The sequence below is a fragment of the Ostrea edulis genome, chromosome 6 (genome assembly GCF_947568905.1).
Source record: "Ostrea edulis chromosome 6, xbOstEdul1.1, whole genome shotgun sequence".
Lineage (NCBI taxonomy): Eukaryota > Metazoa > Mollusca > Bivalvia > Ostreida > Ostreidae > Ostrea > Ostrea edulis.
Window position 1 is genome coordinate 87,814,827 of NC_079169.1, and position 27,119 is coordinate 87,841,945.

General features: G+C 36.4%; 3 protein-coding genes across 7 annotated transcripts in view; 1 reads left to right on the plus strand and 2 right to left on the minus strand.

Annotated features, from left to right (window-relative positions):
• LOC125683000 (kinesin-like protein KIF13B) overlaps positions 1-27,119 on the plus strand; it is a 143,781-nt gene that overhangs the window by 54,113 nt on the left and 62,549 nt on the right. For all 5 annotated transcript variants that reach the window (XM_048923655.2, XM_056142527.1, XM_056142528.1 and 2 more), the window contains exons 8-10: positions 3,695-3,829; positions 25,986-26,098; positions 26,312-26,426. In XM_048923655.2, the coding sequence (XP_048779612.2) occupies positions 3,695-3,829; positions 25,986-26,098; positions 26,312-26,426 (363 nt within the window). The remainder of the gene's footprint in view (positions 1-3,694; positions 3,830-25,985; positions 26,099-26,311; positions 26,427-27,119) is intronic.
• On the minus strand, positions 10,529-17,340 carry LOC130047447 (mucin-2-like). The gene has a single exon (XM_056142530.1). The coding sequence runs from the start codon at positions 15,287-15,289 to the stop codon at positions 11,075-11,077; it is 4,215 nt and encodes a 1,404-aa protein (XP_055998505.1). The 5' UTR covers positions 15,290-17,340; the 3' UTR covers positions 10,529-11,074.
• LOC130047448 (uncharacterized) lies at positions 20,357-24,921 on the minus strand. The gene is made up of 2 exons (XM_056142531.1): positions 24,395-24,921; positions 20,357-23,206 (listed from the first exon to the last, which is right to left on the minus strand). The coding sequence occupies exons 1-2, from the start codon at positions 24,471-24,473 to the stop codon at positions 20,535-20,537; spliced, it is 2,751 nt and encodes a 916-aa protein (XP_055998506.1). The 5' UTR covers positions 24,474-24,921; the 3' UTR covers positions 20,357-20,534.

Consider the following 27,119-nt stretch of genomic DNA (forward strand, 5'->3'; position numbering starts at 1 on the left):
TCAATGAAATAATTGATTCCAGCGGTTCCAGCAGGTGTCAAACAAATCTTTTTCACCATTTTAATATGCAATATGTCTTTGAGTTTCATAAAATGTGTTCATTAGCGATATCGCAACATTTACATTCAGTGTCTTCCCTTTACACCTCATAGTATAGATATAATATTTCAGCCAAAGAACAAAATTATTTTGTATAGTTTTCTTTTCATCCAAAAATCCAAAAATAAAATTTTTTTTTTTTATTGATATTTGAAGATTGGTCTTATGTTCAAAACAAACTTCAAATTCTCTTAAGAAATGCTGAACACTATCACATTCCCAAAATAAATGTTCAATTGTTTCTTCTATCTGACAGAATGTACAATTCTTATCATCTCTAATTTTGATTTTGAATAAGTATGAGTTTGAAGCTAAAATTTTGTTCAGAATTCTGTATTGAAACCACTGCAGTTTACAATTACTTGTAACTTTAAAGGGCAGTCTGAAGATCATTTTCCATTCTGTGTCATTTAATTCAAATATTTCCTGATAATTAGTTAATGACCTATAACTAATGAAAATAAACAACAGAAAGTATTGTGAGAATGAAATTAAAAAAAAAAAATAAAACTGGGTCTACAATATCCAGTGTTATGCTAGCAATGCCAATTTTCCTAGGTAAACGGAAAATTGTGGGTTTTTTTTTAACTGACCTGAGCTGTCTGTGTCGGCTGTGTCATTGTCAGTATTGTTGGTGTTATAAACCTTTTCACAATTTCATCTTCTTCTCCGGAACTATTGGACCAATTTTAACTAGATTTGGCACAGAGTATCCTTGGGTGAAGGAGATTCAAATTTGTTCAAATGAAGGGGACCATCTTTCTCTTCTAAGGGGAGATAATCACAAAAAGGCAAAAAATAGTGTGGTGTTATTAAAACATTCTCAAGAACTGCTGGGCCAGAAAGATGAAACTTCTGTGGTAGCTTCCTGACATAATGAAGATTTGCCCGCAGGGGTAAGTGAGGCTACAATAGGGGATTAAAGTTTTACATGGGGATATATTAGGAAATATCTTTAAAAGGTTTTCTCAAGAACAGGAGAGCCATGATTTGTCTTAACTAATAGCAAGCATGTTGAAGTAATACAGATTCAAATTTGTTCAAACATTGCCACTGGGGGTAGCAGGGAGCTCGAAAAGGGGAACCAAGTTTCTTTTTATGGAAGAATATCAGGGAAGAACTTCAAAATCTTTTTCTCAAGAGCAACAGGGCAGGGTCATGATTTGTCATCAGGAAGTGCAGATTCTGTTCATTTTTGTGTGGACTTTTTTTTTTTATTGATTTGTGGCTCCAGGGGTAGGAAAAGGCAATAATTGGGGATCAAATTTTTACTTGGGGATATATAGGCAAAAGTCTAATCACGAACTGCTAGGCTATAATGAGTCATATTGATAGGCAAGCATACACAGGTAATGCAGGTTCCAGTTAATTCAATTCATGGCCCGGGAGGGTAGGGAATGGGGCCACAATAGGGGATCAAATTTTTTTCATGACAATAGATAGGAAGTTTTTTTTAAAATATCTGATGGAAGAACAGCAGGGCCTTCCTCTAGAGTGGTGCCTGCCACAGGTCATGAGGCCATTCTATCCAATACTCCCCAGGGTCAGGTTTAAGCCACAAAATGAATTCAAATTCTTATATGGGGAAAGAATTTGAAAATCTTCTCAAGAACAACAGGGCAATGAGTAGTAAGCAGACATCTTAATGACAACTTGTCATGTTCATTTTCTTCATATTCACAGCTGTGGTGTAATTTACAGCTGACAAGATGAAAGTTGTCTGCTTAAAAAAAAAGTCCACTGTGAACGTAATTGGCAACCCAATTCTGTCCACGTAATGTTACAATACGTAAGCAATATCAAGCTCATAAAAAAATCCAACCCAATTCTGTCCACGTAATGATACAATACATAAGCAATATCAAGCTCATAAAAAAATCCAACCCAATTCTGTCCACGTAATGTTACAATACGTAAGCAATATCAAGCTCATAAAAAAAATCCAACCCAATTCTGTCCACATAATGATACAATACGTAAGCAATATCAAGCTTATAAAAAAAATCCAACCCAATTCTGTCCACGTAATGATACAATACGTAAGCAATATCAAGCTCATAAAAAAATACAACCCAATTCTGTCCACGTAATGATACAATACGTAAGCAATATCAAGCTTATAAAAAAATCCAACCCAATTCTGTCCACATAATGATACAATACGTAAGCAATATCAAGCTTATAAAAAAATCCAACCCAATTCTGTCCACATAATGATACAATACATAAGCAATATCAAGCTTATAAAAAAAATCCAACCCAATTCTGTCCACGTAATGATACAATACGTAAGCAATATCAAGCTCATAAAAAAATACAACCCAATTCTGTCCACGTAATGATACAATACGTAAGCAATATCAAGCTTATAAAAAAATCCAACCCAATTCTGTCCACATAATGATACAATACGTAAGCAATATCAAGCTTATAAAAAAATCCAACCCAATTCTGTCCACATAATGATACAATACGTAAGCAATATCAAGCTCATAAAAAAATCCAACCTGATTTTGTCAATGTAATGCAACAAACGCTTCCCAGTCTCACAAACTGAGCCAAAAAAAAAAATGATTATTATAATAATTCACCATTGCCTCTCTTGGTGACTGTGGTCCTATCAATATTTGCAGGAATCAAATTTATGATTCTACCAAAAATCAGAAAATTTGTCAAGATATTAGTTTGTAGGCCGCTACCTTTTTTTCCCTCCTGAACACTTTATTTAATTGTTACATATCCAAACTGTTTATTCTCCTCATCAGACGTCTGCTGTGTGGTAGATTTTCGTGAATGTCAATAGCTTTCCCATTATGTGACGACAAAGCTCTGAAGCCTATGATATATGTTAGCAATATAATGCGTATCCATCACCGCTCTCCATATTACATCAGTCTCATCACCCAAGTTGTCCCATAAATGTTACCGATCTGTGGAAAAAGGATCAGAACCAACAAAAAAACTGTTGCATGATACGGTTTGATAGAGCTAGAAATCTTCGATTATTATCGCTTACATTGCCAATCCTGAAGTTTATGTGTCTGCAGAATTTCCAAAACAATGATATGGTATTCACATGACCGTCACAAAAACTATTGAGTAATATCAGAATGCAGCTGACATTTGTTCTAGTTGCATTATTTTCTAAAGTGCAGGTCATTTCTACTGTGTAGGATGTACTGCAACATTTAGTGTGTGTGTGTATGATAAAGCATCCTAAATACAATAATCTCACAGGAATCCTAAATATCATGGAGATGATCTTAAAAGACTTTTAGCCTGTTACCTAGTCCTTTTGTGTATTGATTGATTTATTTATTAAACTAATCCTAAAAATTTCCATTGATGATGATTTTCCTTGTCGACACTGCACGGAGTATTGAAGATTACATGATAGTATATTAATTCTTGATCAATTTCAGATCCCTAAGTAACTGTCGATTGATTTTTTTCTATGATATGCATAAAATTTGTAAGTGCTGCTGAACTAATAACTCCACTTAGGCTACTGTGTCATGAGAGAAGGGGAACAACTCTTGTGGTCTTGTCTAGAATGATGGCTGATCAGTACATTTAAAACTTGCGTTTATTGTAGGATATAGACAACCTAATGAATGAGGGGAACAAATCTAGGACAGTAGCAGCCACCAACATGAACAACGAGAGCAGCAGATCACATGCAGTGTTCAATATCGTACTGACCCAAACATTGACTGATTTATCTACAGGGGTAAGTCCTGACCCAGACCCTGACCGGTCACCAACACTGATCAAAACACTGACTGATTTATCTATCGGGATAAATTGATAACACGGTACTAATCAAAACACTCACCGTTTTATCTATCGGGATAGATTAATAGCACAGTTCTGGCCTGGAGGTTATAAAACTTTTAGCGTACTCATACTCAAACTCAGCCATGATGTTTGTTTTGAGTACAACTCTGAGCAAGCTTTGAAACATACTAAAAATATCTTGAGCATGTACTCCATTTGAGTGTGAGAATGATTTTATAAAAGTTTTATAGCTTCACTTTTGAGTATGAGTATGATTTAGAGCACAGAGTTTGAGTATGAAAATGTGCTCAAAAAAGTTTTATAACCTCCAGGCCTGAACAAAAACACTGTCTGATTTATTGAGAATGTTGGAGACCCATAGTAATGGCTGCCCAGTTTTTAACCCATCAATGTTTTAAAGGGACTGGTTCACGATTTTTGATAAAAATATTTTTCATTTTTGATGTTAAACATTAAAAATATAACTCATTTAATATTGACAGCCAAAATTTTGACCTTCTGAATGCAAGAATAAAAGCTATATTTCACGCTTAAATCTGTGTTATGTGAACAAAAACTCGAGTCTTTTTATGTAAACAAACAAGTGAAATATTGATTTTGTAATATAATTCATCTTAATTTTGCATAATCACAAATTTTAACTTTTAGATGACACATTTTACCCCCAAAATGCTTGAAATGTGAAAGATATATAATAAACTTAGATCGATATCCATTTCTTTTGAAATTTCGTAAACAATAACATACCGCAATCTTTGTTTACAAAACAGATAATAAACTCTCTAAAATGAGCTTCTGTGATGATGTATAACCTTAATTTTCATTTGAAATCTTTGAAACACATTAGACAGTAGATTTTGATCATTAAAAGTGAAAAAGAAAATTTTGGGTAAAATCGTGAATCAGTCCCTTTAACATGTATCATCATATCTCCAATATTTTTTAATAAACCAACCTATTGATTATGTAAGTGGAAAATGTTTAGAGGAAGACCACTTTTGATTTTAAGGTTGAAGTTCAGGTTATGACGAGATTACATCTGTATATATATGAAGCTTTACTTTGTGAATATTTCAAGATTCAGACTTCATAGTCAGTAGACATGTCAGAAGACACGTATTCATTTTGAGATCACTAGACCAGAAGTTCCTAGTTTCTAGAAGCTCCGATTGAAAGATATATTAGTATTCATGCTGCATACATTTGAACCTTTTCCAGTTTTTACATTTGCCCTTCATCAAAGGTTTGTCTGATTTTTCTGCCTTGTTACCGTGAATCTTGTCTGGGTCAGATCTTCGTTGTCTTAACACAGGCTTATCATATCTGACACGTCAAGTATATCGCCATCATTCAAAGTGTCACATACCGTCTGACCTATATATGACCTTTACCTTTCTTCTCAAGGTCACAATAATACTTATATTGACATATGTTTATAGCGAGGTCATGGATGACCTTTGTCAGTTTTCTAATATTCGGAGACCGTTCTTGCTAACAACTGTTTTATTTTTTAACACACCCCTATCGGTTTCTCTTAATAGTATACTCATGGCTTAAGATATCACATGACTTTATTAGAAATGTAAACAGAACACTTTTATTTAATCTTCATGTTTTCCAATGCATTTTGTGCAGTAAACCCAATAAAACGTGCCTGCTTTTCCAAATTTATGAAGCACCACGAGCTATTAGAAGGGACCCTTTGTTTATCCACGAGTTTCACTATCACTTGTATTACACTAGAGGGCCTATTCTACTGAAACTCTTCCATCGTGTGTAAATATTGTGTGTGTACTGATGTTCTGCATTTCTTTACATTATGTCATATACATTATGTACATGTATTTTGTATTTGAAAAAAGTGGAGCATTAGATAGATTACTAAAAGTATAACTGGTCTGAAGTGGATGAGCTTTCTTTGGTCACTCTAACAAGCTTAAACTTTTTTGACCAATTTTAGCAAAATGATTGTGGACATAACACTTAGGAAATTTATAATGAAATTGACAGAGTAATTTATAATGAAATTGACAGAGTAAGTTCTCTGTTGGAATCAGTCATCTGAAATCTACCATTTCCTTCATTTCTTTAGCATCTATGGCAGATTAGGAACAAATTTTATTGGCTGTAACAATATCTACCCCCATTCCCCCTACCTCTCATGGTGCATTCTTTTTCTTTACTCTTAAACATCTAGACATACAATTTGGGAGCATTAATGAACATGACCATGAAGGCCTCGACAAAACTTGTGAAAATCATGACCCCTGGATCACTTGGGTTCATGCAGGTCACAGAGTGAAAAACAGTATACATCAAGTTATGAAAATTTTTAATTCTTTTTATGCACCCTAAAAAAAATTTGTGGTAGCATAATTGTGTCTACTAAACCTTTCATCAGAAATTGATATAGTTGATCACAAATGTTCCTTGAGACATTGACTTTTGGACTGAGGTATTACAAGGTAATTTTGGAGAGGTCAAGGTCACTCAGAACATTTATAAGTTCCTAATTTCAACAGGTTTTTTTTTAGCTCACATGAGCTGAAAGCTCAAGCGAGTCAAGGTCACTCAGAACATTTATAAGTTCCTAATTTCAACAGTTTTTTTTTTTAGCTCACATGAGCTGAAAGCTCAAGCGAGCTTTTCTGATCGCCTGTTGTTTGTCGTATATCCGTCCATCTGTCTGTCTGTCCGTCTGTCCTTCTGTAAACTTTTCACATTTTCGACTTCTTCTCCAGAACCACTTGGCCAATTCCAACCAAACTTAGCCAAAGCATCCTTGGGTGAAGGGCTTTTTAAGTTTGTTCAAATGAAGGGGCATGCTCCCTTCAAAGGGGAGATAATCACAAAAATGCAAAAATAGGGTGGGGTCATTTAAAAATCTTCTCAAGAACCACTGAGCCAGAAGAGCTGAAATTTATTTGAAAGCTGTTTGACATAGTGCAGATTCAAGTTTGTTAAAATCAGGATCCTCAGGGGTAGGGTGGGGCCACAATAGGGGATCACAGTTTTACATACAAATATATAGGGAAAATCTTCTTCTCAATAACCACGAGGCCAGGAAAGTACAAATTTACTTGAAAGCTTCATGACATACTGCAGATTCAAGTTTGTTAAAATTATGGGCCACGGGGGTAGGATGGGGCACAATAGGGGATCAAAATGTTACATACAATTGTATGGGAACAATCTTTAAAAATCTTTTTCTCAAGAACCACTGGGCCAGAAAAGTACAAATTTACTTGAAAGCTTTCTGACATAATGCAGATTAAGTTTGTAAAAATCATGGCCCTCAGGGGTAGGGTGGGGCCACAATAGGGAATCAAAGTTTTAAATACAAACATATAGGGAAAATCATTAAAATCTTCCTCTCAAGAATCACTGGGCCAGAAAAGTTTACATTTAGATGAAATCTTCCTGACTAAGTACAGATTCAAGTTTGTTAAAATCATGTGCCCCTCCCCTATGGGGGGAAGGGTGGGACCACAATAGAGGATCAAAGTTTTACATACAAATATATTGAAAAAGTCTTTAAAAATGGATGGGGTCATCTAAAAATCTTCTTCTCAAGAACAATTTGGCCAGTTTACATTTACATGAAAGCTTCCTGACATAGTGCAGGTTCAAGTTTGTAAAAATCAAGGCCCCTGGGAGTAAGTTGGGGCCACAATAGGGTCAAAGTTTTACATGCGAATATATAGGGAAAATCTTTAAATATGGGCCAAGGTGACTCAGGTGCGCGATGTTGCCCGTGAGCCTCTTGTTGAACATGTATTGATTGTATATTAGACAAATAGGTAATAGGCAAATGACTTTTGGACAAAGGTCATTCAAAGTAATTTGTCAAGGTCACTCAGAACATATGCCATATATATGAAAAAACCTTCATTTTGATTTTATTTCAACAGTTATTGATCATTGTTCAAATGACTTTTGGGCTAAAGTCACTCAATGTCATTTTGTAAAGGTCAAGGTTACTCAAAACATATGCCTTATATATGAAAAAACCTCATTTCAGTAATATTTCAACAGTTATCGATCATTGTGTGAATGAGTTTTGGACAAAGGTCACTCAAGGTCATTTTTGAAAGGTCAAGGTCACTCAAAACATAGCTTATATATGTATAAAAAAAAAAAAAAAAAAAAAAAAGGCTTCTATTTGAGCACTAAACATTTGCTTTACAAGAAGAAACATGTTTGAGCACTAAACAGTCCCTTTAAAAGTAGAAACATGTCTATCAATTCATCCATCATTTGAAGAAGTTCCTTGGTTACATGCACTTCATGGACCATCCATCAGTTTTACTGATATTCATGTTTTAGAGAGGGGGACATTTTAAAAAGAGGATTTAATTTGACATGTCATACTAGAATATGAAGTTGGAGCTGGAGCAGTACAGTGTGTGAAGAAAATAATTTTTTAAATGTAGCCATACAACACATCATAGGAAATGTCATGAACTATCATATGGCACATCATAGGAAAGGTCATGAACTATCATCTGACACATCATAGGAAAGGTCATATTGAATTATCATATGACACATCATAGGAAAGGTCATAAATATCATATGACACATCATAGGAAAGGTCATGAACTATCATCTGACACATAGGAAAGGTCATGACCAATTTTACACATCATAGGAAAGATCATGAACTATGGAGCTTAAATATGGATCTGATGTGGTAAGAGGAGGGCACTAAATCAAACTTAAGGTGCATTATTTTAAATTTATCACCATTTCCAATAAAACAAAAAAATGAGAGACCTGATCACTCAGTTTTTGGCTGGTAGACCCATGGCCTCGACCAGAAACAATAGTATTTACAATTTTAGGAACTTTTTTTCCCATACAGCACTTGGGTGATTGTTAAGACCCATGGTCATTTTATTTAAGTGCAGTATGATTCTGATATTCACAGAAAATATGGAAAAGTTGCCGTTCCTTTTTGAGCAAATGATTGATGGCAATTGAAACAAAAAAGAAATCAATTTTACAGTTGTACGTATGTGTTTGATTTAAAATATCATTAGTAAAATATGAACAAGGAACCATGAAAATGATTGTTTTTAAGTGTGCACTAGTAATTGTTTTTGCTAATTATACTATGGCATTTAAAATCATATCAGTTGCATTTATCAGCTTTACCATCGTCATACAAATGTCGTAAGCATGCGTCAGTGCTGTTAGTATGGACGAAGCCATGAAATTTGTCAGTGTCGCCCGTAGAGCAACACAAAAAAATAATAAATCATCCTCTCGTGTAATATTTCATTGTTTTTGTAATTCAGCCCCAAAATCTTTCATTAACTAATGATGGAGACATATGGAATTTCATGATTTAGATTTTGGTAATCAATATCAGAAAGTTATCTTGTGTGAAGTTGTCCCATTTTAAAGTGTAGAAATTCAATACAAACTCAATTAAAAATAGCGTTAGCAGCCAAGTGGGAGGCAGATTCTCTCTGAAGGAATTCTCCTATAGATTAGTTGTGTGGATATATAAAGGCATTTGTATTCCAACTAAAACTCTAAATATATACTTTGTCATGAAAAGATATGTTTGCAATGGCTTTCAGTAATTTGAATAGATTCCGGAAATTCGTCTCTCTTAAGCTTGGAGAATTGCACGGATTTACTGGGCTAGATCAACAGAGTTAATGCAAAGTATTGATGACACTACCCAGGGTGCACTTGTCTCGAGATGAAAAATCCGGCCGTAAATGCAAGTTATTGCATTAATAACCAATCAAGAGGGTTCAATGTAAATCGCATGTTTCAGATTGAATTGAAATTCATGCTCAATGAGAATGTTTGAATATCCGCAATTTATTTTCAGACTTTCATGGTAATGGTGACAGTAATTGACAATTTATTGATTAACAATGGCGTAATACATTACTCAGCATGATGAACAGATTATTAAAAAATGGCTCATTCTATGGTCTTTATTTCATAAAGTCATGATACAGAATTCATGCTGTTAGAATTTCAACCATTTTTCTACTTTTTTTTGTACTGATGGTTTAAATGCGTACGGTTTATATGACCCCAATCTTGCTCCATTGTTTGGGATTGGGGTCTTGAAGGTTGAAAAAGCAACAGCAATTTTTTATCTAAAGTGATGGAAGAAATGTATGTCACTGACAAAAGCATCATGTAATATGTTAAATGACCCTCACACACAGCAAGGAACACATGCTAAATATAAAAGTGCTATTTCTTACAGTTAGAAAAAGTTCTGACCCCCACGCACAGCAATGTCCTACAGTTAGAAAGAGTTCTGACCCCCACGCACAGCAATGTCCTACAGTAGAAAGAGTTCTGACCCCCACGCACAGCAATGTCCTACAGTAGAAAGAGTTCTGACCCCCCATGCACAGCAATGTCCTACAGTAGAAAGAGTTCTGACCCCCACGCACAGCCATGTCCTACAGTTCGAAAAAGTTCTGACCCCCACGCACAGCAATGTCCTACAGTTCGAAAAAGTTCTGACCCCCACGCACAGCAAGGTCCTACAGTTCGAAAAAGTTCTGATCCCCCCCCCCCTCCCCACACACACACAGCAAGGTCCTACAGTTCGAAAAAGTTCTGATCCCCCCCCCCCACACACACACACACACACACAGCAAGGTCCTACATTTAGAAAAAGTTCTAGTTGTCATAGGATGAAAGGATGATGGACAGAGTAATCTTTACGTGTGCTTATGCTGTGTAAGTGACACAAAGTTGGGAATAAAATTTTATCGTTAAATGATTTATATTCAGACTGTAGCTGTAATGGTTAGAATATTATAAGATTATTTATGTGAAATGACCTTAGATTAAGATTTTGTTTACCAAAATTGTTTGCAATTTATTGAGAACAACACACCTCCATTTTCATCATTAGAAAAGGGGTCTGTGAAAATCTAGGGCCCTGTAAGATAATATTGAAATCAACCATTACAAAAAAGGAATTATTATTGATATCGGTAGGTAAATAAATGTAGTAAGATTTTCAGCAGCATCAATCACTCAAACATTTATATTCTTAAACATGATATAATTTCTGCATACTGAAATGCCATATGAGTTCCCTTCTCTTTTCTGTATCTAACTATCAAGCAGATAAATTATTTACATATTATTTACAAGCTTTTTTTAGATTGAAAACAGTTTTCAAAAATCATTTTTTCTCATAGAAGTCACAATTGTCTGTCACAAAAACACTGTAATCACTTGTAACTTTTCTGTTGAAAAATGGCTTGGCCTGATCAAATTCCTTGATAGGCATGAAAAAGTCCTCCTCATTGGAACACAAAATCTTGTCAGTTATTTTGTTCATCAGATTCCGTTTGATTCCAGCAAAAATCAAAAATCCCAAACAGCTAACAATTAGCAGAGCAAGAACTGGGACCACAATTGCCACAATGCTGGTGTCGTTGGAGTCAGAGTGGGTTTTCTGAGCAGCGCCCTGATTGGTGGAATTTCTGGGGTTGCTCACACTGGTGGAGTGAAGTGGCTCATTTGAAGATGCTGCTGTGGAATGTGCTTCCGAGTTAGTGCTAAGTTGTTGAGTGGTCCCTAGGACATTAGAACTCTGCACCTTAGTGGTGACGTGAGATCTTTCTGAAGACTGCACTGTTTTAGTTGTTGATGTTGGGGTTGTTCTTTCCTGTGTTTGTTTATTTGTTTTTTCTGTTGGCGTGGTGACTGTTGTCGTCACGGTTTCTGTTGATTGCATGATATTTTCTGTTGACGTTTGATTGATCACATGGTGGGGATTGCTGTTGTCGGTGGATGGAGTGACTGTTAAATGACTGGTAGTTGTTCTCACGTGTGTTGTTGTTTCACTGAAACTTGGACTAAAGGAAGTGTTTGTGTTTGATGTGAAAGGTGATGTGGATGCATACTCTGATGGCAAAATGGTAGGAGATGGGTTGTCAGTTCTTGTTTCAACTGATGTTGATCTAGGAGGTAACTTATTTGCAGTGGTGATGGATCCCATGGTTCCACCTGCTGTTGTGTATTCATTCGTTGGTAGGGTACTTTCATTTTCATTAGAAGATGAGGTGGATGTTCCTGTAGGATATGGATTTAGGGTTGAGGTTTGATCAGAGCCAACAGTTGTTGGAACATCCGTCGATGCACCTGATTCCACTGTCTGAGTTTCACTGTGAGTGTACAGTGCTGCAAGAGTCGTGAGGTGGGAAGTTTGAGAGGTGGATTCTGATGGAGTATTGCCATGATCTGCTACTGTTGTGCTTTCATAGCTAGATTCTGTACTTGGACTCAATGAATAGTGAGTTTCTGAAGTTTGAGTTGTGGGAGTTGGCGTCTGAACTGTCGATGTAAAGTCCAAACTCGTAATTGTTGCTGTTTGTCCTGTTGCGTTTTTCTCAGTGGTATTTTCGTATTGCACCTGTGTTGTTGTTGATTTGTTTTCCTGTGTAGTTGTTTCAAAGTCAGTTGTCGCCTGTTCTGTGTAAGTTGGGCGTGTAGTGAACTCAGACTTTTCTCCAGTGAGTGTATTAACGTCATTTGTTGTTTCAGTTTGCCCAGAGAAAGGAAATGGGGAGATAACCTCTGTATATGCTAAGGTAGTAGACTCCTGGTGTGCCACAGTTTCACTCGATGTGGTCTGTGTAGTTGTTGTTTCGGGTCGTGTTATACTCTCGGCTGTCGTCTCGCGTACTGTTTCCGAGACATCTGCTGTTTCCATTGATGACTGTACTAGGGGAGTGCTTGTTGTAGACTCTGTGTTTGTCAGATTCTCGTTTATTGTTGTTGGATTTGGGGTTGCAGTTGTCTCATTGTGTTTAAGATTTGGGGTTGCAGTTGTCTCATTGCGTTTAAGATTTGGGTTGTAGGTGGTTTCTGTTTGTTCAGTGCTTTGGTTTGTTGTCATTTCAGATTTTTCAGTATTTTGGTTTATCGTTGTTTCTGGTTGTGTTGTTGCAGATTCTGTTTGTCTCTCACTTCCTGTTGCCGTCTGCCACTGGTTGTATGTTGTGTCCTGTGATTTGTTACCTTGATTGGAAGATGAGGATGTGGTGCTGTCTGGAATGTTGCTTTGTTCTCTTATTTCTGTTAGAAAAACTTCAGTTGTTGACTCTGGATAATTTTCACTGCTGCCCAAGTCCGATTCAGTTGTTGATGGAGCAGGCACTGGAATAGAGGTGGTAACATATTGGTTTGTTGCCAAATCCTGCTTTGTTGTCTCAAAAGCTGTGGAATTCTGGTTTTTCTCACTTGTGAAGTCTTGGTTTGCAGCCTCTGAAGTTTTGAAATTCTGATTTGTCGTCTCTGGTTTTGTGAAAGGTTGGTTTGTTGCATGAGAAGTTGTGGAATCACTGTGTGTTGTAGACTCTGTTGTGAAGTCTGTATAGGATTTAGAAGATGATGAAAAATCTGTGAAATAAAGTTCAGAAGTTTTTTCTGTAGTTTCACTTGATGGCATTGTTTCAGAAGTACCAGGGATTTCTGAAGTCTCTCCTGATCTGGTGGGATAACCCGTGGTTGAAGTGTGCCCATTGGTTGGAGATAATGCTTCTGTAGTGGACATTTCTGATGATGAAGTGTCAGTTTCGGTTCTTTCTGGGGTAGGTTTATTTGTGTTTGGTATCTCGCTTGTCTGCTCCATGGATGCTAGGTTTCCAGTGGTGGTGGATTGTGTCTGTGGGTATGTAACCCCATTTTTCTGTGTTGATGATGGTTGGAATGATGTGGAATGTTCCATGGTTTGTTGTGTGTTGGGAGTCGTAGAAGATTCACCCGTTTGGTTTCCTTGACTGACTGAGAATTTGGAAGTGGTATTTAGAAGTGAGGTGGTATTTGTAGTAGCTTCTGTTGTAGTGGTTAATGTCACGGAAGAAAAATCGACTTCTTGCGAGGTGTTCTGATTTACAGAATTTGTAGGTACAACGTTCAGTGAAGTAGTCAGTATTGTTGAAGTTTCAGTGGAGGTAGATGTTTTATCGGAAGCTGAAGTAATGATGGAAAAGTTCATAGTAGAACTGGATGTGGCTGAAGTTGTTACTGTGCTCTCAGTGAATGGGACAAATTTTGAAGTCGGGGTCAGTTTGGTGTTTGTTTGTGCTGTGGAACTTACAGGTTTTGTTTTAGGTGCGGTCATAGAAGTCACAGTGATTGTAGTGGTGGTAGAATGCAAACAGTCTCTTGTTAGATCTCTGCTGATTGAAAATAGCTTTCTGCCTGCATATTTAGGAGGAGTCTTGCAAACAGGCTCATGTCTGGAGTAATGAAATCGGAGATACTGTGTGAGCCATTTTAGTTCACAGTTACAGTTCCACGGATTATCGTAGAGCAGTACTTCTCGGGTTCCCATCAGCCTGAGGTACAGCTCCATAGATTGAGGAAGTGACCGGAGTCCATTATTATGCAGGTCAAGAGTTGTAATGAAAGAATTAAAGAAAATATTGGGGTTTATCTCTTTGATTCCATTGCCACTAAGATCTAAAGTGTCTACCGTTATGTTACCAAGGTAACTAAGTTTTTCGATATGATTTCCACTAATGTTAAATATAAGATCTACCTTGGATAGCTTTTCCAATGCCTTGGTGGGAATTTCGCTGAAGTTATTATTGGATAAGTTTATAACAGTCACACTCGTCCCAGCGAAATCACTCTCGGAAAGGGTCGTTAAATCATTTCCTTCCAAGCTGAGAAAGTACAGGTGTGGAAGGCCGGTAAAAAGCTGAGGAGGCACTGAGAGCCATTGATTGTAGCCCAGTTTTAATCTTTCTATTGTTATAAGGTCTCTCATGACATCTTGGTTCAGGGAATCAATTTTATTGTGTGATAAATCTAAGTCTATCAGTTTAGGCAGGTCATCAAACAGTTTGGAACTAATACTGTCAAGATGATTGAATGACAGGTTGAGATTGGTGAGACTTTTCAGTTCGTTAAATGTATCGTCTGGGATGTCCGAGATGTTATTTTTAGACAGGATCAGCACACGTAGGTCAGTTGGACCGGAAAAGGATTCTGCCGATATAACTGATATTTCATTCTCAGCCAGATCAAGGATCTCCAAGTGTGTGTTGTTTATAAAAGGGGATCCCCAAATGAATTGCAACCCGTAATTTTGAATTTTTAGAAATGTTAAATCCTCAATTCCAAGAAATAGGAAATCTTTGAGAATGCCGCTGGGGATCTTGTCAGGTGTCCCATCATAAATGTGCACGTGTTTCACCGGTCCAGCAAGTTCACTAATACTTACGTCTTCACAGACGGCCCCCAAGATGTCCCATGACGTGTCATTTTTTTCGCACAGAATACATTTCCTTGGACAGAGGGTGTTGTCTCTTTTAAGTGTACCCTCTATAAGAACCACTAGTAATGCTACATAAAATACAATCACTTCTTTCCAGTGAAGCATATCGGATGTTCTTCACAATTATTTAGCAAAGCACAACAAAATTTTGTAGGTCTTTTTGCATTTTCACATGTAGCATGCATCTGTTATTATTACGCAAGAATGGGTGTTCTCCTTACAAGTAGCAAGTGCAAAGGTAATCTGGCAAAAGATCACAGTTCAGGCAACCAAAATGCCATTTTACAACCTCACATGACGTGTTTAGTAAATCAAACTGGATATAAATGAGCCACGTTTTCGTATGTTAATCATCAGGGGAGATAACTGTCTTTTACAGCTGTCATGAAAAGCATGAATAATCAACCGACAAGAATTGGTTCCTGTTTGTTCAGTATATCTAGGGTTTTAGTGGACCCCGTTTATTTACCCCCACTCTTTGTTAGTTTGTTAATCTGTTAAGTTTGGTCTGATAACTTTAATACAAATTAACGGCCATTTGTACGGAAGGTTTTAACCTGGATTTATTGGCATTTTTGAACTCTATCATTCATCTGAAATCATGGCAGAAATTTAGTGAATTTGAGTGTGATGTTTTCATGACATCTATTATAGTAAAATCATTAGAGAATTTTTATGTTTATTGAGGATTTTCATTGTCAGATATACATGTACTCATAGTATTCAGAAATTTCAAAAGATTTTAATTAACTTAAGGTTGAATGAAAAACTATAAGAGATAATTTTACAACAATACTACAATGTATTTTTAAAAAGTTACTAAAAGACTTCACCTCTGATATAATACAAAGTGGGGAAATTTGCATGTATTTGTAATTTTTAAAAAATACAAATTCTAGAAACATTTTGAGATAAATTTAGAGCACCACAAGTGTGAATTAAGGTAAAGATAAGCTCAAAGAAAACCGACGCATCTCTATAGGGTAGTCTTAGCCATTCTGTATTGTTCAGTGGATAAAAAAACTATATAATTTATCCAACTTTTCTTTGAAAATAAATAGGAACAGAATTTAATTTCTTTAGAAAATATCCCCTTTTGCTCAAATAATCTTTTTTTATTCAAATTTTTACCTTGTCTATATCGTCGAGTTGTTCTTATATATACTCAACAAAGTATTAATTTATTTCAAAATAATTATATTACCCAGAAAGCAATTAAATTTTGATTTCAGCTGTAGTGCATGATGTCTACATAACTCGGTAATTCTTCAATTCAAATAAAATAAAACAAAAAATCAAATAAACACTGAAAACATATCATTAATAAGGTTATACTCAAAGCTTATCAAGTGTAAAACAGTATTAGGTGTAAAACAGTAAAAAAAAAACTTTCTTGAAATGAAGACTTATTACCCTAGCTGAGTTAGTGCCTCACTCTGCAAGAACATTTAAAAATTAATGTACTTATTTACTAACTAACATGCACTACAGCTGAAATCAAAATTTAATTGCTTTCTGGGTAATATAATTATTCTGAAAAAAATCAATACCTTGTTACTCTCTTTATTGCTTAAGACATGTGTCTTATCACATCAGTTACAATATATATACATAAATACGTAAAAATGGCATTGTATGGGGGTGTACAAATTCAAACAACAGAGAGTTGTTAACTTTGCACATTTTCAGCTCTTCACATTTTCAGATTCTTCACATTTTCAGCATCATCACATTTTTACTCTTCACATTTTCAGCTCTTCACATTTTCAGATTCTTCACATTTTCAGCTCTTCACATTTTCATCTTCTTTAGAATCACTGGGATAGTTTCATCCCAACTCAGTACAAAGCATCTTAATAGATTCAAGTTTGCATGTTTACATCATTACCCTTTGTCTAAGACCAGCTCACAAATGGGTTAAATGAATTCAAATTTTATTTAAATAATGGCCTCCGTGCCACTCTGAAGAAATTACATTAGAATATGAAGAAGAAAAATCTTCAGAAAAGAATACGTAAGAAGAAAAATCTTCCAAAAAGAATACTTAAGAATAATATAGGAATTTTTTTGATCAAGAATAAAGAAAACATTGACCTAGAATATATAAGAAAATTTTACAGTTAAAGTATATAAATTTAGAATATATGGGGAGGAGGGGGGGGGGGACTTTGCAAAAATCAAAACGGTATAATCTTGAATATATAAGATATATCTCAACAAGAATCAAAAAGGATATAATCAAGAAAGATCTTCTTAAGAATAAAAAAAGAATAGACTATACAGGAAAAATCTTATCAAATATAAAAAAGAATATTTCTGTGAGATTCATTTTGAATGATTCTTTGTGCTGTGTTAAATCACTTTTGTTCAAGCCCTGTTCCGCGCGGCCCTGGAGTCAGTGCAAGGACATGATAGAGGATTTTTAAAAGTTGTAGAGTCAAATTTCTGTAATGTTTTTAATTAAGAAATGTGGAGTAGAAGGCTAATAAAATGTTCAGGCATCTTCATACAATATAGATTCAAGTTCTACATACATTCATGTATTGAGTTGTCTTTATGCCCCCACTGAGGTTTTTTATTCCCCCACCATGAAATGTCTTGGGCAGTTTGTGTTGCCCTCTTTCACCATTCCATCATAATTCAGTTTCTTTTCAATCATTATTTCTGCTACAGATGTGCATATTTAACTGAAATTTGGTATACAGATACATCGTGAAAATATCTAGACTAATTTTTATTTGGTTCTTGTTGAATAATTTTTAACAGAGTTATGCCCCTTGTACTTAGAAAATTTTCAACAGTCGCAAATGGACATTTTGAACAGAAATTTGAGTTATGGCCTTTGGGCTGGGACATTCGCATTGCTCCTACATATCTATCTAGTACATGGGCCTCTTCTTTATTGATTTAAATAATGGCTTAAAGATTAAGTTTGAAACAGTTTCAAATGCATGTGACATTGTGTACTCCAAAATCACCACATACCCTGGTAACCACTGTGATGGAGTTTTGTATTATCTATTGGAATTTACTACAAGGAATGTCATTCATAATAAAAGTTGTATTTCTCGGAGGTTCTGGTTTCAAAGTATAAGCTTATCAATACAAAATAAATTGTATTGTTGTCTATATATTGTATATATATCAAAATTTGTTCAAATCAATACAAAATAAAATCTGTGTTTGTAAGCAATTTATTTTCCCAGCAATTGAGATAATACAATAGAATGAGAGTAAAGTGACTACAATATCTCAGAAATCCTAGCTTATTTTCAGATTTCAGTTGTGGTAACATCATACAAGGACATTAATTAGTTAAAATCAGTAATTAAGTGCATCAGTTTATAAGAATTCTGTAAAATGATACGTTACTGTAACCCAGGCTCCGTGTTTTTCGACAGCGATTGTTCAGTGCGATATCCATTAGCAAAGACACTGTTAGAATCTATATCATTACAAGTGTTTGTCTGATCCATCTCCATTTGTAGTTTGACATTTTGCACCACTGGATTTTGAATTTCAATCTGTTTGTTGCTGTAAGTTGTCTCGCTGCTTTCAGCATTAAGATTGCTTGGTTTACGTTGATAAAATGTCTCCATCTCGAGTGAAAAACTCTGTAAATCACACAAAGTCACTGTGGTGTGTTCAACTGAAGAGGGAGGGATGGAGTAACTTCTGCCGAGTTTTCTAGGCGTGTCCAAAATCCTGGAAACTCTGTCCAATGAAGTATCAGCAGTTTTTGGTCGCCGACCTTTTGGATCGGCGTCTTCTCTTACCCCGAGGTTGCTTCTGAGGGGCTTTACCTTCATTATGGTAACCCTCGGCGCTCTCACCTTGGACTTGGGGAGCAATTTTTGTAGTCGTTTATACCATTCAGTTATTTTCTTATTGAGTATAATGTAAAATATCACATGAAGCAATACTAGAACAACTAACAGGGTTGCCATGGTGATAGAAATGGTCACTTCCTGTGTTGTTACATTTGTATCGATCACAGAATCACTGACCAGACTGGTGGACGACATTCTAGCGCAGATAGGGAAGCACAATCCCTGTACACAAAACTCCGACCTCACACAGCTCTTTCTCTTGTATGACAGAAAACAACAATAATCCCCTGCAAATAATGGTTGGTTCCAAATTTGTCAAAACATTCAGTTTTTTTCACAGTATTTTTTTTTTTACCAAAAATAGCTTGTTTCATGTCATTCTACAGTCTGTATTTATTTCCATTCCCAGAGGAAATGTGATAAAATTATGAATCAAAGCCGGATTATATTTATGTCCACACTTGGATGCAGTTGATAAGCCTATGTTTGCCTCAGAGACTCACTGTAAACTGTAATACATACTCTATCAGTCTAATTTCTCTTTAAAAAAAAAAACAACCAACAACACATCATTGCACACACAGAGACAGAAATAATTGTTTTGAAGTTGCCAACAATTCTTTTTATTGGCCTATATTTCTTGAGTACCTATTAAACTTTAAGCGTGAAATAGCTGATAGGTTTAGATTCCCATTGGTCAGTCACAATTCACTCGCAGGAATCACCATACCACTTCACAGACTCCATAATTCAGAAGTAAGGACTTCAGTCACGTCTGCAGTGCAATGAACTTTATTCTAACTTCTCGGTTAACAAATAAAGTGTTTATATTTGTATTTCTGCATGAAACTGAAAACCACAGCTATGGGGGAAAATAAAAGTTTCATATCTTGATTTTAAAAAAAAAATCAATTGATGAATTCTGGAGATATGAGTGGGCCTGGGTATTGAAAGGCTTAGGTTTGTTACATCCCAGATCACTAGGCCATTGGATAACTCTCTCCTCGGCATTGATCCGGGATCAGTAATTGACAGTAGTCTCCATGGGTCTGCAGGTTGGCTTCACAAATCTTCAGCCACTTCTGAAGTGTTACAATATCAACACTCATTATTTTTATCTATTAATCATTTCTAGTTTGTTGATGTGTATTTGCTCTGCTCTTTCTAGTGTTTTCTTTGTTTCAGTGTAACATCTTTGTCAGACAGGCACTTTGACACTTTTTAAGAGTGTCAAGACAGTTGGTATTTGTGATAGAAAATTAACAATCACAAGATTAAGATGCATGTTTGAAGAAATGAAAAATCTGCAATTATAGGAAAAGATTAGAGATCACTAAACCCATTTTGCATATAGTGAGACATTTATTTGTACAAAGAAAACAGCATTATATGGTGTTCAATCAATTTACAGGTATTGTAATGTTTGTCTCAGACATTTAAGGATTTCCGACATCCGTTTTAGAAGAAAACAACAAAATTATTTTGATAAGCCACACAAACAGATTTCTGATGAAAGCCACTCAGTGAATGACGGCCGTTGTGGTTTGATTTTTAGGTCGGATGGTTTGCAGTTCAGTGCCAGCCTTTCCCCGACTTGCTGGTCGAGTGAGGAAGCTTTTCACTTTGGCTTTTGCACCAAAGCTGATGCCAGAGGATGGCCCAGCAGACTCACCAAAGTCGCAGCTTATCATGGTCTCCATGGCATCGACATCACCTTTACTGAATCCACTCTGCTTAGCCGAGAGTCTTCGCTTCTTCTCTCTGTGCTTTCTTCGAACTCGGCATATGATACATAGAATTGGTCCTAAAATGATGGTGAATCCTATGATGATTCCCACAATGATACCAAAGGTGGAGGAGGGAGATAACGAGGCCTCGGTAGGAATTGGGGCCTTCTGAACACTGTCCGGTGGCGTACTCATTTCAGGCCATCTCTCCACAACCGCCATGGTAACCCCCATATGATTTGGATTTAGGGGCACGGGAGTTGTCCTATTGATTGGAACAGTGATGACTTGTTCATGGTTTATCATGTGTACCTGGTCTCCTTTCTGGACTTGGATCTCAGTGTCTACATTCAGTGTGATGACTTTCCCTGTGGTGGTAGGCATCTCTCCTAACATTGGAGCCAGGTCTGGTATTGTTTGACTGTTGTTGGATTTAGCAGATACCACATTCCCAGGGTGCTGAGCTATCCCTATAGCTTGCTGCATGATATCTTGTGTTTTAAAGACGGATGCTGGAGTTACTGGCCCAGATGGAGAGTTGGAGGTTATTGGAGGTGTCTGTGGCCACCCCATGTTGACCGTGTTTTGATTAGGCTGTGCTCTTGGGTTTTGATTGGGTTGCACTGTTTGATTTTGAATCATTGTAGCCATGTTTCTTGGAATGTATTTTGAGGAAAACCTAAAGCTAGCTCCAGTCCTTGGAATGCTGATTCTCTTTACATCCTCAGCTACCACTTCAGCAGGTTTGGGTGTCGGTCCTTTCTTCTGTGCTTTAACAGTCTCTAGATGTTTTGTCCAGGGTGGTGGAGGAACGTTTCCTTCATATCTGTACTGCATTTTGTACCTTGTTTCCCGGTTGTTGATGGCGTCCATTATGGAGGCCACTGATAAGTCCTTGTTGTCTCTCTGTCTGTACACCTCGTTCAGGACAGCTTTAACCACATTGATGTTAGTTTTGGTTCTGCCTTCTTCTTTCTCTTTCTCCACTTCCTTTTCCACGTCTCCTTGTTTCCCTCCGTCTGGGTCTGGTTTCATGGTACCATGTGGATTCCAGTTCTGTCTCCTTGAGGAAGGTGTCCATTGATCGTATCTCTGAGGTGGTCGACCTTGGTTTGTGTTAGCCTGTGGTTGTGGAGGCCATCCCCTTGTTTCACTCTGTATTCGCTGAATATTTTTAACACCCTGACTCATGATCTCACTTTTCTCTGGTTGTCTTGTCTGATTTAAAGTTAGACCAGTCAATCTGTCTCGAGGCATAGGTGCCCAGCCTGATGGTGGAGCCGGGTTGTATGACGGCTGATTTTTCTGAGCATTTTTCTCATTATTCTTTCTGTTTTCCAGGTGATCCGGAGTATCCGGTTTGTAGGGCCTAGTCCATGGATTAAATCCAAAACCATTGAAACCATAACTGTAGGGATTATAAAGATAGTTCCGTGGATTGGTCATGATCTGGCTTTGGTTTTGTCCAGTCATACTTGTAGAGTTAGTAGTTTCGTTTCCATTTCCCCATCCTATTCTTCCTTGGTGTTGGAACTCCGCTAGCTTGGGTCTCAGGGTATTTGATTGCGCTGAATTTCTTCTAGTGAATGCCATGGTAATGTTGCCTGTGCTGTTTGCACTCTTTGGATCGGTTCCAGTCCAGACCCCTAATCGGGTGTGAGGTCTCTGAGGAAATCCGGTCTGAGGTCCAGATCCAGGTATCCTAGGGGCCATCCCAGGTGCAGGTACAGGATGTGGAAAAGCCATAGGTGGAATAATGTCCAGTCCCCCAAATTTGCTAGCATACTGATTCATCTCGTGCATGGCTTGCATAGCCTGCATTCGTTGATACATAGTGTCTAATCCATCAGGGAGGTCAGGGTCTAGCAGGGGAAGTCCTGGGCCAGGGAAGGGGGGTGCTTGATTCCAGGGCCCATACGGTGGTCCATTGCTAGGATATGGTGGTGGCCCATTGTTCCAGTTTCCATTCGGAGGCCCATTATTTTGTGGGCCATTCTTCCAATTATTGTTTGGTGGACCACTATTCCGATTACCATTAGGGGGTCCACTGTTCCAATTTCCATTTTGGGGCGGACCATTCCGGTTTCCGTTAGGGGGACCATTATTCCAGTTACCGCTGGGTGGTCCAGCATTCCAATTACCACTCGGTGGTCCAGCATTCCAATTGCCTTTAGGTCCATTATTGATGTTTGTGGGACCACCACTCCATTTGTTATTGGATGGTCTGCCTCGAGAATTTCCACTGCTCCGCATTGAGGTTCTACCTTGCGAGTTTCCACTCGTCCATGATGAGGGCCCACCTTCCCAATTTTTTCTTGGAGGTCCATTGTTCCAGTTTGAAGACCCAGAGTTCACCTTGGGCTGTAAATTGCTGTTATAGTTATTCTGGACATTTTTGTTTTGCGAGTTGGATGAATTTTTTTGAGTTGTCTGGTTGGTTGGAAACCCAGGGTTTGAATTTTGTCCTGTTTAGAAAAAAAAAAAGAAATTAAATCAGTCTTATTCATAATGTGGTGGTGTTTCATAACCATACGAAATTACAAGTGCAAATTAGTTGATATATTTGAAACTGTAAATGTGTAAAGGAGATGTAACAAATCAAAGAAAATTATATTGAATTAGAAAGTATGCATGATGATTTTTTGAAATTTGAAAACTTTCAAATATACGTTATTTAATGAAAGGTAAAAGTTTAAGGAGGTACTCTACATTGTCATAATGGCTGGCTTCCTTTTAAAATATGGATGAAATTATAAATATCAGCAATATTTGTCTATCCATTTAAAAAATTATCGCCTAACTGAATAGCTCAGTAGGTTAGCATGTTGACTGCTGAACTGTAGATCGTGGGTTCGAGTCCAGCAGGGTTTTTTAATTTTTTTCAGATCGCTTTAAGTGAATTTGAAAGTTTTAAATTTCAAAATATTGTTGTACATATCATCCACTTTTCATCCATATCAAATTTCTCTGGTGTAGCATACCTCCTTAAATTGTGTAGAGAAGGAAAAAAAAAACCTGTGTGACTCGCGGATCAAACTCACAATCTACAGATCGACAGCATTTTGCTAAAACCACTGAGCTAAACAGCGTAAGTAACAAAATTTAAAGAGGAAGAATGTATCACTGATACAAATGTACATGTTTATTCATTTGTGTTTCGAAAGAAAGTTAGCAATTATGGCAATGTGGTATTCCTCCGTAGATAAATTCCATAGCATTGTATGAAATGATCATGGTTTCCAGTACAATACAAGATGGACCAAATTAACAAGAGTACCCCTTACAGAAACTAAATACTTAGTGGTCAATAATATATTTAACAAAAACTGTTATCAGATACATTTGAGTTTAAGATAAATTTGGCTTCCAAGGTTAATGAAGTAAATCTGCACAATGGTTACTTAACGGACTTAACACAAAGGCTAGAAGATGGAAAACTTAACGGAATTAACACAAAGGATAGAAGGTGGAAAACTTAACGGAATTAATACACAGGAGAGAAGGTGTAAAACTTAACAGAATTAACACAAAGGCTAGAAGGTGTAAAACTTAACAAAGGAGAGCAGGTGTCAAACTTAACAGACTTAACACAAAGGAGAGAAGGTGTCAAACTTAACAGAATTAACACAAAGGAGAGAAGGTGTCAAACTTACCTTGGTTCCTTGTCTGTGCAGTGATTTCTTCCCACAAAAGTATCCCCAAAAGAAAAACTCCGAAAAAGAATTTGTCCATTTTGTGGCTTTATGTATGAGTTTTATAGTACTTCTTTAACTTATTATGGAAAAAGGTGCATCTCTGGATATAGAATAGAGATGAATGATGTTTAATGATGCAAGTCATCGTGAAATTGACACAGGGTGATTAAGAAGTTTGAAGTCTTGATTAATGGGTAATTGTTCACTGAAGACATTTGTCAAGTAAACTATAGGTGTAATCTCAATGGGTCTGCAGGCAGTTCTGTGTTAGGTACAGCCCCTAGACCTACCAGAAAGCAGGGGTACATATAGACCACATGTGTTGTTTGTGAAATATCACTTGCACATTTTTTTTTGGAATTATACAAATTGTTTGTAAATATTTTTTTTAAAAATTAGAGAAATACATGTATGTTGGTCTTGTGGAAATAGTTTGCAATGAAGTAAATCAGCTGAATTGCTACCATGATAAATAAATGATTTATGAAATTAAGAATTTGTTTTTGAGGGACATTAAAAGATGTGCAATGAGCTGTTGAATTAGCGCTAATGGATGAAGCCAGCAATACTAATATAAGTATTTTCATATTTATTGAAGTTTAAATACTGGAAATTCTAAAACCAAGATTATTCTACAATATGGACTCCGTTATATGAGGGAGATAGTATTTTCCCAAGATAAGTGCATAAAATCCTTGTATGAAATGTTCATCAATATTCAAGAAAATTTGATTTGTAATTATGAAAAAAAAATTACTGATGAGCTTTGATGAAATGAACTCTGATAAGCTTTAGTTTAATTACTAGGTAACGGCTTGATTTAGCAAGGAACGTTATAAAATTACACGCCTGGTCTATGATAACACCATGTAAGCGGTATGATTAATTTTCCTTCACCTGTAGCTTGTAAACAAGATCAAACACATATTGTGCCAATCTTCCTGCCTCCAGGATAATGATGGACATTATAATGTTAGTTCTGCAAGTAATCTCAGCAATTAATAACAAGAGATTTCTTAGATATCGACTCTTGTCAAATAAATGTGTTCCACTTCAAAGGCAAGGGAGCTAATCCATGTTGAAATGACAATTTTAGCGACAGCTCTGTTGTTTATCTGTCGAGGACAAACATCATTAAACAGGGGTCATTGAACTTCAAGGTGGTGAATTTGTAGGTATTTTTTCTTAGGTGTTTGTATTCTGGGTTGGGTTTTTTTTTTGGTTGGGTTTTTTTGGGGGGGGGGGGGTTTTCTTTCTTTTATTGACATCCCAATATAGTTTAAATACCTTTATTTCAGTGTATATCTCAGAAATAAAAATTTGCTAAATTTATATTCAATTTCAAGAATTAAACAAGCAGATAAGATAATTAACATTTTCAATCTGTTAATTAATCTTGCTGAAATTTTCATTTTGAAAGAGCAATAGAATTGTGAAAATTGAACTTTTTTGACATTGAAAATAACAAGACAGTTTTTACAATATATTTTGTGTTTATGGCAATATATTTAAAAGTGTTTACTGATGGCCTTGTGTTCTTATTTGACAGGTGAGTGGTGAGAAAGTGAGCAAAGTGAGTCTGGTGGACTTGGCAGGCAGTGAGCGCGCTCAGAAAACTGGAGCCGTCGGAGATCGCCTGAGAGAAGGCAGTAACATTAACAAGTGAGTGAGATCAAAGGGAAATAACTCTGAAGTCTGCGTCGTTCAGCTAAAAATCATTCCTTCTTGTTCAAAGAGAAGTAACTCTAACAGGCTTTAAGAGAAAATTAAATATTTCAGTAACATTTAGGTAATATTTTTCAAATGCTAATTTATAAGAGCTGAAATTGAACAAGAACTTCAAACGCATTACAGGAAAAAATTCTTGATTTTCAGGTCCCTGACAACATTGGGCCTGGTCATATCCGCTTTAGCTGATCAATCAGCAGCAAGCAAGAAGAAGGACAAGTTTGTTCCATATCGAGACTCCGTGTTAACATGGTTACTCAAGGTTTGAACCCAAACTCTACACCTCAACTTTCAGTCATTTTAAACTCCTCCATAAAATGGAAAGGAGACTTCAATTGATGAAATAAAGAAATTTTCAAAAAAAAAAATTTCAAACATTGTCATTAACTACAGACACGAACAGTTTAGATTTCCTTATGTGACTTTTCAGAGGACCAGGCTAGAAAGGTCACTTAAGAGTCTCTTTATACAGACTTTGTCTTGCATGACCTTTCATGGGAACCAGCAAAAAATGGGTCACAAAATATAGAGATTAGAATGAAGCCATTAACAGATTATACAGTGACCAATGTATTGATGAATGATTTTCATGCAGATCCTATCTACATTTAGTACATATTCGGCCTATATTTTAGAAAAAGTATTGTTAATTTTTACTTCCATGTATAAATATAATTTTTCCACCGTGGATCTCTAAAATAGAAACACGTACAATTAAAGGAAAAAAAAACAGCTTAAGTTGTTTCACTTTGGTATAAGCTTAGGTTGGGTAATCTGTTCCTACTAACAACTTATCATTGGATAAGCAATTTCACGGATTCAGTAATTGGGTGTAATGATTATTGACACTGATTATGAGGGTTTTCACAGTCTATGCCCTACAGTTTACCAGTCCAAACAATAAAATGTACTGACAACTTTAGCCATTGTAAATAAAATTTCTGGCGGAAATGTT

What these genes read in the sequence shown, in the direction of transcription:
- LOC130047447 (XM_056142530.1), bottom strand. Translation starts at nt 15,289, where the DNA reads ATGCTTCACTGGAAAGAAGTGATTGTATTTTATGTAGCATTACTAGTG.
- LOC130047448 (XM_056142531.1), bottom strand. Translation starts at nt 24,473, where the DNA reads ATGGACAAATTCTTTTTCGGAGTTTTTCTTTTGGGGATACTTTTGTGG. An exon ending in TGCACAGACAAGGAACCAAG is followed by an intron (nt 23,207 to 24,394) that starts GTAAGTTTGACA and finishes TTTTCTAAACAG; the next exon opens with GACAAAATTCAAACCCTGGG.